The 14,842-nt window shown below is 43.5% G+C and overlaps 1 protein-coding gene across 1 annotated transcript in view; it reads right to left on the reverse strand.

Moving 5' to 3' along the window:
• DMTF1 (cyclin D binding myb like transcription factor 1) overlaps positions 1-14,842 on the reverse strand; it is a 74,848-nt gene that overhangs the window by 35,398 nt on the left and 24,608 nt on the right. The window contains exons 5-6 of the mRNA XM_082253206.1: positions 13,931-14,007; positions 11,537-11,694 (exon numbers count right to left, since the gene is read on the reverse strand). Coding sequence (XP_082109332.1) covers positions 11,537-11,694; positions 13,931-14,007 — 235 coding nt within the window. The remainder of the gene's footprint in view (positions 1-11,536; positions 11,695-13,930; positions 14,008-14,842) is intronic.

Raw genomic sequence — 14,842 nt, forward strand, 5'->3', positions numbered from 1 at the left:
ACAAAAGAAGCTCTTGTACCTTTTTTGGCCGTCACGCGTCCCGCAATCCTGTTTGCGCGATGTTAGCGAGATACGGCAGGCGGAAATCGCGGCAACATCGCACAGCGTTTGGGGTGCCATTGCAAATCACGGGCATCGCACAGGCGTCCCGCGATTTGCAATAATTTCCGGATCGTGGGCAGAATCGCAGTGATTCTGCCCTGATCCACTGCGCCCACATGTGAACGTAGCCTTACTTGTTCTGTGTAGTGGTTTTGCACAGAGCAGCCCAGATCCTCCTTTTCTTGGGTCCCCCTCCAGCGCTCCTGGCCCCTCCCTCCTGCCGAGTACCCCCAGAGCAAGCAGGCTCACTCCTGAGCAACTGCTCTGTGTGTCCATTCACACACACACACAGCTGTGGCTCAGCCCTGTCCCCTATCTCCTCATTGGCTCACTGGCTGTGATTAACAGCAGTCTGAGGCAGTAGTGCTGTGGTCTCAGCCAATGAGAAGGGGGAGTCCCCAGAGAGCAGAGGCTCTCATGAACATAGAGGGATCCTGACGGGGCTCAGGTAAGTATTAAGGGGGTTATTGCACACAGAAGGTTTTTATCTTAATGCATTTTAAATTACACCTGCAGTGAATGTCACATGCACCCCTTTATTCCCCTAATTCTCTGGACACAGTAATACGAAGGCTACAAGTTATTCAGAGTGTGTGATGTGTGCGGGTGAGCTGCCCCGAACACACACTGTCTGCATTTTGGGACCCTCATCCGCTTGCCTGTCAAATGAAGACATGTGTCTGCACAGCTGCGGCCTCCCAATATGCACGCAGCACCCTGCTGGCTCAAGCTACATAAAACAAATGGCCTATTCACAGCCTATGGGCCTCAGAGCCTGTGTGACTGAAGCCGTATAATAAACCAAAACCATGATAGAGTCTCCTTTCAGCATACTTCTAGAACTAAAATTGTTTTATAATCCATTTTACTATACACCTAAACAGGAAACTAACAATGTGTCTGCTATATTTAACTTTCCATTTTTGTTGCAATCTTCTGCTACTTGCAATCCCCGCACAGTAGGTTTATACATTGAAATACTCAAAATTCCCTCTGTAACATTAGCGTAGTGTGACAGGAAGTCAGGTAAATCTGGGGATGTAGTCACAGACAGGAGATACATCTCCACCTGGTTTGGAAAGTTCACCAATTACTATAGGGTGTCGGCTGAAGAGATAGCAAGCAGGAAGTTGAAAGGCCTTCAGCTGTTCAGAATGAGGAAATGAAGGCCTCTATAATTTGTCCAAAGGAAGTTCTGTTGATTGCTGCCTCCTGTCGCTGTGTGGGCTGGGAGAGAAGGACAGACAGACGTGTGCCCCCTGAAAGCTGTGTGAGCATGGGGAAGACCTCCGGAAGCGATGTGAAGCTGAGGAGGGTAACAAGGGTGAAGACTACTTGAAGTGAGGTCTTGGATCGTTTCTAGGTGAAAAGAAACCAATGGACATTTCCTGTGTGAAGGGGAAATTAACCAGTTGTGAAGACTTCTCAAAGGTGAGAAAACAAACTATTTCTATGTGGGAGAAATAAAGGAATGTTTGCCCTGTGAAGAGACAAGCAAGGGGACATTCTCATTGTGAAGAGATAAAACATGGACTGTTGAGTATCCGCTGTAGGATAAGAAAGTCTGCCCAACAGTAGGTTGGGGACAGACTCTTAGGTAGGTTCCAGTGTGAGAAGGTAGCCGCCCACAGAGGCAAGGATTTATTTTGCCTTTTATTTTATTTTGCTGGTTTTGACGCTTGCAGTCTGGTGAAGAAAAATGCATTAATAAACCAAACTGTTGTTTGCAAGCACTTCTCGGCTATCATCTTGTGACCCCAAGGGGTCATCCACGCCCGCCACCGAGCTAATCCCTCACATATGGTGGAGGTATGCAGTGGGCAGAAGCAGAGATCCCTGCAAAGAAGTGCATGTGTTTGATGAACTTTGTCTGGTGCACGAGATTGCACAATCTATGTGTGCAGGAGAGAAGATCCTGAAAGAGAAAAAACGTGTTTTGAAGAGACAGCGGTCTCAAAATTTTTGATGAACTGTGTCTGGTGCAAGGGACTGCACAAACTGTGTGTACAGGAAAGGAGATCCTGCAAGAGAGAGAAAAAACTAAAGTTTTAAAGAGACAGGGGTCTTAAAAGTTTTGCTGGACTTTGAAACTATTTTTTGTGGAGTGACTAAAGATGAGGCGATCAAAACGCCTGAAAGATGCAAGGATCGCTGAAATGAGAGACCGGATTCTATGGATGGAGGGGATGCTACCGTCTGAACCAGCCCCATCCATGCCTGAACGGAATCGGCTAAAGAGAAAGGTTGTTGTCCCTAGCAACACTGGGGCAAATGCAGATTTTCAGCGGAGCTTTGCAGCTCAACAAAAAGCTCACCAAGAGAGCATGGCAGGCTGGAAACAGAGACGCCAGCAGCAAATGGAGGCCATCGGTTTGGAGGAAACCGAGTATGTGTGCATGGCTGAGCTGGATGTCTTGAAAAGACAAATGGAAGAAAAGGAAGTCCTGCATGTTGCAAAGATTGAGGTTCTGGAGACAAGTTTACAAAATCTGCAACAATCCTCTAGGCAGAAGGAACAAGTCCTAGAGTTGCTTAAGATGGAGCAGGAAAAGAGTGAACTACTCAGTTCTCAGGTGTTACAGTGGGAAGAATCCACTGCTCTTCTTTTTTCCGAGTTGCACAAACGCAAAGAGACTATAATGGAGAAAGATACCATCCTCATGGAAAAGGAAAGTGAAATTCAGACTTTGCAGAAGCAAAGTATGTGTGAAATGTTGGAGTTGCGTAATCAGCTGGAAAAAAGTCTTCAGTCTGGAAGCTACCAAAATAGACCTGCAGGGGGTGCAGGAACAGAATGTCGCTCTGAAAACGACATTGTCTCTCAGCGACAAGGAGAAAAGTGAAAGAGAGGCTAAATTACTGAGTACTGTGTATGAGCTCACTACTTTGAGCAATGTGGTAGATGAATTGCGTGCGGACTGACTGTGAAAGTTGGAAAGGGGAAGCCCAACGTGTCCAGCAGCAGTTAAAGGAGAAAGAAGCCTGTGTGGCAGAATTACATTCTTATTCCCAGATGCTAGCCAGTGAGGTGAAGGCTCTTATGCAGGGAAAAGGAGATTCGGAACACAAGAGAAAAAAAGTAGAGGCACAGCTGCAGGAATCGCAAGTCAAGGTGTCAGAAAGTGACCGATTGTGTGCTAAGCTGTCAGAGAAGGCAAACCGACTGCAGGTTGAGTTGGACAATGTCACAAATCAGCTTTCTCAAGCAGACAGCAAATCTAGAGAAATTGCGGAAGATTTTTCTATCTTGGAATCGCAGCTGCAAGACACGCAGGAACTCTTACAGGAAGAGAGGTGTCAAAGGCTGAGTTTTAGCACAAAGCTCAAACAAATGGAAGATGAGAAAAATGGCTTCCTGGAACAATTAAAAGAGGAGGAGGAAGCAAAGAAAACCCTATTAGAGCAAGTCGCAACATTGCAAGCTCAGATAGCGGATATGGAAAAACGCATGGAAGAAAGCGTTGGTGCATTAGAAAATGTTGAAGATGTGAAAAAGAAGTTTGATCAGATGCTTGATGAGGAGAAGATTGTGTCTGCAAAATATGCAGAAGAACGCGACTGTGCAGAAACGGAGGCGCGTGATAACGAGAGCAAAGCCCTGTTCTTGGCTCGCTCCTTGGAGGAAGCTCTAGAGTGTAAGGTTGAACTAGAAAGAGTTAACCAACAGCTGTGTACAGAAATGGAAGATTTGGTCAGCTCCAAGGATGATGTTGTGAAAAGCGTTCAGGAGCTAGAAGAGTCTAAGCGAGCCTTAGAACAGCAAGTAGAAGAGTTGAAGATTCCGTTGCAGGAACAGGAAGAGGAATTACAGGCAACAGAGGATCTGTCCCAAAGAGGGGATAGTGTGCCTGATGCAGTTTTTAAAAGGATCAGTGTTTTGGGGTCTGTCCTGAGTGAGCCTCAGAAATGTGATGACATGTGGCTTGAATCACCCCTTTGGAATAAACCGTTCCTTCAAAAACTTCAAGCATTGGAAAATGTATCATTAGAGCTTCAGCAAACAAAGGAGCTGTGTAAGAAATGTGATGATTTCTCAGTTCAGGCTGAAAACCTAGTGGAGAAAACTAAAGCGGAGAAAACTAAAGCAAGTGATATAAATCTGGGAGAAAAAAGTAAACACCACCTAGTGGAGAAAACTAAGGCTGTTGGTGAAAACGTGAAGCAAATGAATAAGTGCCTTTCAGGGAGTGTTTCCAAAATGGAACTGGTGAAAGACAGGTGGCAGAAGTTTGATCGTGATCTTGAGATACATTCCATGTGGAATTCAGATAGAGAAAAGGAACTAGCTGACCTTGAGCGATCAAATAGTTCAGCAGAAAGTGCATTGAAGAAACCTGTAATAGACTGTGTTGTTGCCTTTGACCCGTGTGTTGGTGGAAGGAAGGTTGATGATGTCTCTGGAAAAAGGAACAGGGGTCACTTTGAAGAAATGTGTGACCGCCTGTTGTCGCAAATGGAAGGCCCTCTGCACAGCATCTTAGAGTGAGCTAAGCTCAAGAAACAAAGAGTCAATGATTGTGTACAGCTGTATGGAGAGGCAACTCAAGTCACAGAGGGACGTCAAGAGTCCCTACTTGGAACAAAGCTAAGTGAGGCAGAGGTTCTCAAAGTGTTGTGGAAATCATTTGTTGATTGCAGAGAGGCATCTTAAGAATGTTGAAGACATTAAGACTAGCCCAATTGAGTTGCCTATGGATCACGGACCACCATGGTGAATAGGACAGACGGTTAGGAGGGACAAGCTGTCTGACATTTATGAGAAATCTGTCAATGAAGATGACAGAAATGAGAAGGAGCGAAATGATGCCAAAAATGCAGTTGAGGAATGTGTAGACGAGATGAGAGACAAACTGTGTGACATTTATGAGAAATCTGTCAATGAAGATGACAGAAACAGTTTCATCCGGAAGCTTGAGGATAATTGGAGGCTTATCAGTGAGAGTCAGCAGTGCTTGACACATGCGTGCCTGGAAATATGTGTCCCAACCCTAGGGTTGAAAAAATAGGGGGGGTATGTGACAGGAAGTCAGGTAAATCTGGGGATGTAGTCACAGACAGGAGATACATCTCCACCTTGTTTGGTTCGGCTGAAGAGATAGCCAGCAGGAAGTTGAAAGGCCTTCAGCTGTTCAGAATGAGGAAATGAAGGCCTCTATAATTTGTCCAGAGGAAGTTCTATTGATTGCTGCCTCCTGTCGCCGTGTGGGCTGGGAGAGGAGGACAGACAGACGTGTGCCCCCTGAAAGCTGTGTGAGCATGGGGAAGACCTCCGGAAGCGATGTGAAGCTGAGGAGGGTAACAAGGGTGAAGACTACTTGAAGTGAGGTCTTGGATCGTTTCTAGGTGAAAAGAAACCAATGGACATTTCCTGTGTGAAGGGGAAATTAACCAGTTGTGAAGACTTCTCAAAGGTGAGAAAACAAACTATTTCTATGTGGAAAAAATAAAGGAATGTTTGCCCTGTGAAGAGACAAGCAAGGGGACATTCTCATTGTGAAGAGATAAAACATGGACTGTTGAGTATCCGCTGTAGGATAAGAAAGTCTGCCCAACAGTAGGTTGGGGACAGACTCTTCGGTAGGTTCCAGTGTGAGAAGGTAGCCGCCCACAGAGGCAAGGATTTATTTTGCCTTTTATTTTATTTTGCTGGTTTTGACGCTTGCAGTCTGGTGAAGAAAAATGCATTAATAAACCAAACTGTTGTTTGCAAGCACTTCTCGGCTATCTTCTTGTGAAAACGCACCCCCCAAGAGGTCATCCACGCCCGCCACCGAGCTAATCCCTCACAGTAGCTAGACAATGTACTCCTTTAGATGCAATTCTCACAAACTTGCAGCACAGGTTACTTTATGTAGACTACTGCAAATTTAAAATTACTAAACAAAAATGAAGGCAAGAAGTTAGTAGTAGTCCAACTGACTCATGGCTAGTCTATAGCGAAAATGGTGGAGGCAAGATATTTCCAAAGGATGAGACCAGGTATTCCAGGTAAGGCTAGCATATAATACCTGACACATGAGCAAAAGAAAGACTAATAAAAGGGGCAGAGTTCTTGGGATGTAAAAAGCAAACAATCAGTCTTTAGAACCAGAGATTTAAGTCAAGTGTCAAAACTAAAAGCACATGCAGGTCAATAAATAAGGCATTGTCCAACGTCATCATAAGCAGGCAGGCAGCATAAGGGTCAAAATAATCAACATAAGCTCACAGGGGGACATTGGGAACGCTCTTCCTGTACATAAAATATAAAAAAAAAAACAAAAAACAAAGGACACTTAAAATGATGGATAGAGCAGGAGAGGAATTAGGACACCTGACAGGTTTTTATTGCTGTCTGTACACCCGTTAAAAATAGATTCACCTCCTCTATTTGTCCCGTTTTCACAAGAGTGAAAGTGAAAAGTGAAAGAAAATCCCAAATTTTAGGCAGTGACAACCAGAGATTCCCCCACTTTGATGGATTTACTCTAACTTCCCGTTTTGCCATGGGACAGGAAGGGAAGGGACACTAATGACAAAAGACACTGACAGGGGTTGTCTAAATCTAATAGAGTGGGATAGAAAGGGCTATCTACAGGCACTGAAAATAAAGGAAGAAGAAGAGAGTTGCTATGTTACAGTAAGAGAAGGAGAAACGACGCACATGTTGTGTTACCCTCTAAATTTTACATTTTAGCAGAAACCGTTTTAACCACTTGCTGACACTTGCTGACCACCCTATTGCAGTTTTACTGCTACAGGGCAGCAGCTGTGCGAGGATCACGTATATATGTAATCCTGCATTTCTGCCTGCAGGGGGAGCAGGCCTCCAATGGGTCGCTTCTGCAGTGGTTATGCACAGCAGAAGCTGATCTGCAGGTGCCAGGCACTTGATGTCCGCTGGCACCCGCTGATTGTTGGGCAGAGGCTCAGAACGGAGCTCTGCCTATGTAAATGTAGCAATATTTACAGGCATTGGGTCTGAGGTGGGTCTGCCATTGTTACCAGTAACACTTCCAACACATTTAAATTGAAAACCCAAGTGTGAGAACTGAGACAATGACCATTCTGGCATCTTTGGGTTGTGTTGTTTATTTTATAATGAGGATGGGAGAAGGGAATGAGTGGGATACTCCTCTGGCTCAACTAGGTTTAACTGGGACACTGTACAGAAAAATGCCCGTTGGCGCTGTCCTGACACCAGCTGAATGCCGACCAACGCTTCCTGGCGCTTTTAACTACTGTTCTGCTGAAACTTTGATTTTTAACTCCTTGGTTAACTCAGAAGATCCAGGACTGTAATGATCCTTGACACTCTGTCTAGCTCAAAAGTCCTGTGTATGACTCCGTCCAGCCCTTCACTGGCTGAGGTAGTTCCTTGTAACTGCTTGTACCGCTGCAACTCTTAACACTGCACACTTAACTCTTCAGGGCCCAACCACTGGCGCCCTCTCTACACTTCCAGGGTCCTCTCTCTAGGCAACCCCTTCTGACACTTCAGGGTCCTTTCAATAGGCAACCCCCTTGACACTTCAGGGTCCTTTCACTAGGCAACCCCCTTGACACTTCAGGGTCCTTTCACTAGGCAACCCCCTCGACACCTGCAGGCTCCAGGATCCCCGGGACCTTCACCGGAGTGGTCCCCTATACACTAGGCAGACTCCAGGGGCAGTTCACAGTACTCACGACCTTGGAAGGCTTTCTTGGAACTGAACCCCTCTTTCTCCACTGGTCCTCAGCACACCGGATCCTCTCTGCAGCTCAGTTCTCTCTCTTCTGGATACTCAGGCAGCCACCCAAGACACCTGATCCTTCTGACAGGAGGAGAGACAGCCATACTCGCCCACCTGGGACTCTGCTTCCCGCCAAAGACGCTGCGTCATGCGCTCCCCTCAGACTTATACCCCCTCCCAGAATCCTCTGCAGCAAAATCTGCCTTCTGGGGTAAATACAAGCCCGAATGGGCCACTGATTGGATTTCCTCCACTGCCCAATAAGAATCCTCTCACAGAGCCAGTGGGAAGACTCCCCTCTCAGTAACCACACCTGGGAGACATGACAGCTCAGCTGAAATCATGGCCCTGCTGTTAGACAGCCAAGGCCCATTATACTTTTACCTAGCACCTACCTGTAGGGTGCTACATAAACAAGGCATTCCAACAGTTCCATTCTGACAGGGGGGTAGGGATGAATTCTGTGTCCCTGCAAAGCAGGGACTCAAATCCATCACTTCCCCTAGTAACAGCAGCACACATAGTAAACACAAACACAGGCTAGGCACACAGTTAACCCTTTGATCGCCCTAGATGTTTAACCCCTTCGCAACCAGTGTCATTAGTACAGTGCATATTTTTAGTACTAATCACTGTATGAGTCTCACTGGTTCTAGCAAAGTGTCAAAAGTGTCAGATAGTGTCTGATTGTTCGCCGCAGTATCGCAGTCCCGCCATAAGTCACTGATTGACGCCATTACTAGTATATAAAAAAAATTCCAGTTTATATCCTATTGTTTGTAGAGACTATAACACTCGCATAAATCAATCAATATACGCTTACTAGGATTTTTTTATCAAAAACATGTAGCCAAAATACATATTGGCCTAAATTTTTGAAGAAATTCGATTTTTTCATTTTTTTATTAAATATGTTTTATAGCGGAAAGTAAAAAAAAATATATATTTTTTCAAAATCATCGCTCCTTTTTTTGTTTATAGCGCAAAAAAAAAATAAAAAAATAAAAAAACTGCAGTGGTGATCAAATACGAACAAAAGAAATCTCTATTTGTGGGAATAAAATAACATAAATTTTATTTGGGTGCATGACCGCGCAATTGTCAGTTAAAGTAACTTACACCTAAAGAAGCCAATTGCACGCCGATATGTGTATAGGAGGTAAGGAGGCTGGGATGTGACGTCAGATAGCCTCCGACCTCCAGATGGTGTGGTGAGCCCTCTGATGTGTCTCAAAGGTATTGCTGTATATTTGATCTTAACTTGTGAGTGCTTTTAATTGGCGGCATATAAATAAAGTTTATTTTACAGAGAACACTAGGAGTTGCATTTGTATTCATTGTGGTTCCTATGAGGAGTACTGAAGCAGTTGGGAGCATTAGATCCAGTAAGGCCCCTTTCACACTTGTGCGACTTGTCATGCGATTTGGGACTGCAAAATCGCATGACAAGTCGTTCTCCATTATTTCCAATGAGCCCCATTCATATCTGTGCGACTTGAAGTCGCACCAACTTCAAAGTAGACCCTGCACTACTTTTGGCATGATTTTGATGCGTTTTGAGGAAAAGACATTATAAGCCCACTCAAACTCGCATCAAAATCGCAGCAACAAAGTTGCGGTAAAATCGTGCGACTCTGAAGTCGCACAAGTGTGAAAGGGCCCTAGAGAGGAGAAAGACATCCACTTCAGACGGACTGCTGGGAGTTGTAAAGCCTATAATTAGCTGGAGTGAGGTGAGCGCACAATTCACCTGGTGGTGGTGGAACATTTTATTTCATCTTTTCTATGAAGAATCTAGATACACAGCATTGGCTGATTATTATATACTACATAAACATAGGTGTGCAATTAATTCAGTGGTGCTGCACCATATAATTTACTATATATTGCCTCCTTTATCAGCTTTCATTCTCCAAACATCATTTTTCATTTAAGATGTAAATCTGAATGGTTACCATGGAACAATCTAAACACATCCAAACCAAGGCCCATAATGTTTTACTGGATAAATAAAATAATAATATAATAAATAATATTAATAAAAGGAGAGGGAAAACTTTAAAAACAGATTTTGGGTTATACAATGCACATTACAAATGTAACATACAAAAGTAATGTATTTGTTATGCTTAGGTGGTACAATGGGCAAATAAAAAAAAAAAAAGGCATACAAGATGTAGTCTTTCACTGCCATCAACACATTTCCCCCCTTATATTACTATTACATTATTACCTGTCACTCCTGCCAAATAAGTTTTTTTTTTTAATGTCCTTTAAAGAGGTTGTAAAAGACAAAGGCATAATCGGCTAGTATGCATCACATACTAGCTCATTATAAAATACTTACCTTAGAACAAGCCCCCGCAGTGCCGCCCACTCACCAGTGACACGGCTGACATGTTCAGTTGTCCTACTTCCTGGTTCACATCCTGCGGCCAACTGATTGGCCAGAGCCATGATGACATTACTCCCGCGCGTGTGCTCGGCAGCCACCGTTCATGTTAGAGGGCTCTGGAGGAACGGCACAGGCGGCCGTTCCTTCAGAGCCCATGCATCAGTGGTGTCACTGGCTGCATGCAAAGTAAATATCTCCTAAATTGTGCAAGTTTAGGATATATTTACAGTACCTATAGGTAAGTCTTATCATAGGCTTATCTATAGGTACAAGTTAGAGAGAGGGGTTTACAACCACTTTAATAGTTCAAGCTGTCCAGCATAAGAGCAGTTAAAGGGTTTGGACAAAACATTTACCCTTGGCAGGGGTGCTTACAATGGTCAGTGTTTATTCAATTAATTGAAATCTGAAGCCCAAAACTAAAACAATTGTTGCTGTAACTGCTTAAAAAGTGTAAGACCTCAAGCACACCATACATGCAGAAAAACGGACACGCAGATTTCACTTGCAGAGACACGAGTTTACATCAGTTTTTATGTGAGTTTCAGCAAGATTTATAGACGTTGCAGATTCCTGTGCAGAGAAAATCCGCATGTGATACTAGTGTTGTAGTATTAGCAGGTCACATAGAGACCAACTGTCTTTTTTGCAGAACACATGCAGAAAAACTGATGTCTGTGCACATTGTGTGAATGAGGCCTTAGATAGAGTTTAGAGTGGTTGTAAAGGCAGAAGGGTTTTTATCTTAATGCATTAGGTGTGTGCAGCAGCCCCCCTAATACTTACTGAGCCCATCTCAATCCAGCAATGTTGCATGAGAGACTTGGTTGTTCAGACTCTCCCTCCTCATTGGCTGAGACAGCAGCAAATCACCATTGGCTCCCACTGCTGTCAATCAAAGTCAGTGAGCCAATGAGAGAGGGGGTGGGGCCAGGCCAGGGGTCCATGTCTAAATAAACACACGGAACTGCGGCTCGTCTCAGGTGCCCCCATAGATATCGGCTTGCTGTGGGGCACTCAACAGGAGGGAGGGACCAGGAGCTCAGATGAGGGACCCAAGAAGAGGAAGATCCAGGCTGCTCTGTGCAAAACCATTACACAGACGAGGGAAGAATAACATGTTGGTTATTTTTAAAGGAAAAATCTAATCGGGCCCAGGTAAGAAAAAGGGGGAGGGGGGGTCTGGGGGGCAGCTGCAGCACAGAAGGTTTTTCACCTTAAGGCATAGAATGCATTAAGGTGAAAAACCTTGAGGCTTTACAACCACTTTCCATTTTAGGTTGTGGGTTTAGATACACTTTATTATTTTCTGATTTTCTCTTCTTACTTTCCAACGTGGTTCCTGTCGTCGTACATGCGAAGAACTCTTCGATACACAGCAAAGAGTGGACGGTTCAGTCCCCAAGCTATTGTCCTATAGAAGTCTTTCCTTTCATCCTTTGACATCTCAAAAATTATTTCAGCTGCATCTTTAATGCCATGTTCCTAAAAAGAAAGAATAACAGAAACAAAATAAGCAACAAGCTAAAGCCAAACTCCAATGTAAACATTTTGTTTTACTGTGGATAGAGAGGGAAGGGTTAGAGCCTCTACTAGGTTTGATGTTTCTCTTCCTTCTCAACATTACACATATTTTTGGTATTTGTGCACTATACTATACATATATATATATACATACACGGTATACACATATATACACACACACACACACATATACATATATATATATCTTTCACAGATATACTACATTATTTGCCCCTGATGAAGTGGATCAGTACCCACAGAAACGCGTCGGGCCTACTTTGATGCTACTCAGCAACATGTATTGACTACTATATCTATCATTGTGCATGCATATGTGTGTGTATTTTATTCATGTATTCCAGGTCATATCAAAATGCATTTTACTCACTAACTTTTTTGATTTCTGTAACATGCAATGTTTTTACTATTGCAATAAATATTTTTCATACTACATTGGCAAGTTCATGCGTCTCACTCAAAGTCTCAACCTTCCCCCCTTTGTCTCATACGAATTAGGGATGGAGGGGCCTGGGTTTCCCTCAGGCGCCTCATTTAAAGTCCCGACAACTCCCCCAATTTTTTTACTATGGTTTGTGTCCTATTGGAGAGATTTCCCTTCACTTCTTTTCAGAGCAGGAAGTGACAGAAAATCTATTCAACAGCAACACAGAAAAAAAACATAAAAACATTTTTAGTAGATTAAAGAAGGTTTAGATGTCCCAAAAATGTCCTCTTTGCAATCTCACCAGTTGGGGGGTGACAGAAATTTTCACTCACCCCCACTCTAAAAATAAACAAAAATTTTGGGCTGAAGTTGAGCATTAAATCCAGACATAAGACTGGTGGTGTTCCATCAACAACAATTCAAAATATGCAGATCTTCACTTGTAAATGAATAAGGAAACAGTTGTGCAGCAGATGGGCCAATCTGAGAACAGGGTCAGTGCAAGGATTATTGTCTACTTAGGTGAAGGTGCATTTATCTACATCCTCCTACCACCCCTCTATAAAGGCAGTCATGGAATAATTTTTTACATTTTTAAAAAATTTTTTACAGGTTTTAAAAATCATTTTAGGCCTAAAGATTACTTAGAACCCTCAAAATATTGTTTTTATTTTTTGAAAGCAGACATCCCTGGGAATCAAATGTGGGTAGTTCAAATTTTTTTATGTTACATGACATTAGTGCAACTGTTTATGAAAGGCAACATTTCAGTAAAAAATATGTTAAAGTTAATTTCTGGATACATAAATGCAACTTATTACCTAATTTTTTTTTTTTTTTTCGGTAACATGTAAAAGGTGAGGTCCTGCTGAATAAATAGATACCCATGTCAAACCTTAAATTTGCGTGTGCCTGCAATGTTTTAAAAGTCCCTACAGGTCACCAGAGTTACGCAGGAGCACTGGTGCCAAAATGATTGCTCTCACTCTGGTGTGCACGCTCATATATAACATGTATAGGAAAATTGCCGTTTTCATATGTAGGTGCCCAAACACACACATTTTTTGTAGGTGTGGGGGCTCTAAAACATTTTTAAAAAAGTTTTAATATGTCTCCTTATATACCTAAAACATAAAATTTTAATTTTTACATACCTTTTATTGCTATCACATGGGGGACCAATAGCCCCCATGTGATAGCATATAGGTGATAGGTTCTCTTTATGGAGACACCCAGAGTGTATTAGATGATATTAGACGAAGGTGAGGTCTCCTTTCTGATCCAACGCAGCTGATGGAACACAGACCATGTTCCATCAGTTGCTTTCCCAGCACGGATTCCAGAGAATGACAGCCCCGGTCCTGGAAGCGGCGTCATACACGTCACTTCCTGGTCTGTGTACAGGAGGAAGGCTGAACAGAGGCGGTCTGCTCAGCTCCCGCTGCTCTTCCCAGCAACTATCGGCCAAGGTGGAAAGCGAAGCCCGGTGAACATTGCGAGGGGGGGGGGGGGCGCATAGAGGCAGTGGTGGAAGTGATAGGCAGGTTAACAGGCACTTGCATCATTTCCACAGCTTTACTACAGTACGCAAAACACGTCTGCAGCACTGCAAAAATCAGAATCCCCCCTCCCCCCATCCTGGGGCCCTAAGGCAACTGATTAAGCCACCTTATGGTAGCGTCAGCCCTGTCTGAGAACTACATCGAAAGTGAGAATCCCTTAAACGGTACTAATCCATCAAATAAAACCTACCTTCAAGTATCTGTCTATGTTGCTCATTAAGATTGCTATCTCCTCTTTGGACCACATGCCTTGTTTCCATCTGTGACCTAAAATAAAGAAAAAAAATAATGCTGCATACATGCATACCGCTGTATTTATAGGATGATGTGAGATTTCAATAAAAGAAACTATAGTCTATTTTTTTTATTATGTGTTTATAGTTTTTTGCTCGCTTTTAGAAAACCCATAATGCTCTGTAAATCCAGTGTTATAGGTCTATCCTGTATTCAAGTGGAAGAAAGGTCTAACTATAACTATTCTTAAAAATGTTCCTTCCCTCAATATTGAGTTGGCCCACTCTTTGCAGCTATAACAGCTTCAACTCTTCTGGGAAGGCTGTCCACATGGTTTAGGAGTGTGACTATAGGAATGTTTGACCATTCTTCCAGAAGCACATTTGTTAGGTCAGGCACTGATGTTGGACGAGACTGCCTGGTTCACAGTATGCCCTCTAATTCATCCCCAAAGGTGTTCTATCGGGTTGAGGTCAGAACTCTGTGCAGGCCAGTCAAGTTCCTACACCCCCAAACTTGCTCATCCATTTTGGACCTTGCTTGTCATGTTGAAACAGGAAGGGGCCATCCACAAACTGTTCCCACAAAGCTGGGAGCATGAAATTGTCCAAAATGTCTTGGTATGCTGACGCCTTAAGGAGGTCCAATCACTGGAACTAAGGGGCCGATCCAAGTCCCTGAAAAACAACCCCACACCATAATCCCCCCTCCACCAAATGATTTGGACCAGTGCACAAAGCAAGGTCAATAAAGACATGAATGTGCAGGCCAGTTAAGTTCTTCCACTCTAAACTGGCTCAGAGTCCGGACCTCAACCCAATAGAACACTTTTGGATAGAATTAGAGCGGAGACTGTGAGCCAGTCCTT

Source organism: Pelophylax lessonae (assembly GCF_965119305.1).
Source record: "Pelophylax lessonae genome assembly, chromosome: 4".
In the NCBI taxonomy this organism is placed as follows: domain Eukaryota; kingdom Metazoa; phylum Chordata; class Amphibia; order Anura; family Ranidae; genus Pelophylax; species Pelophylax lessonae.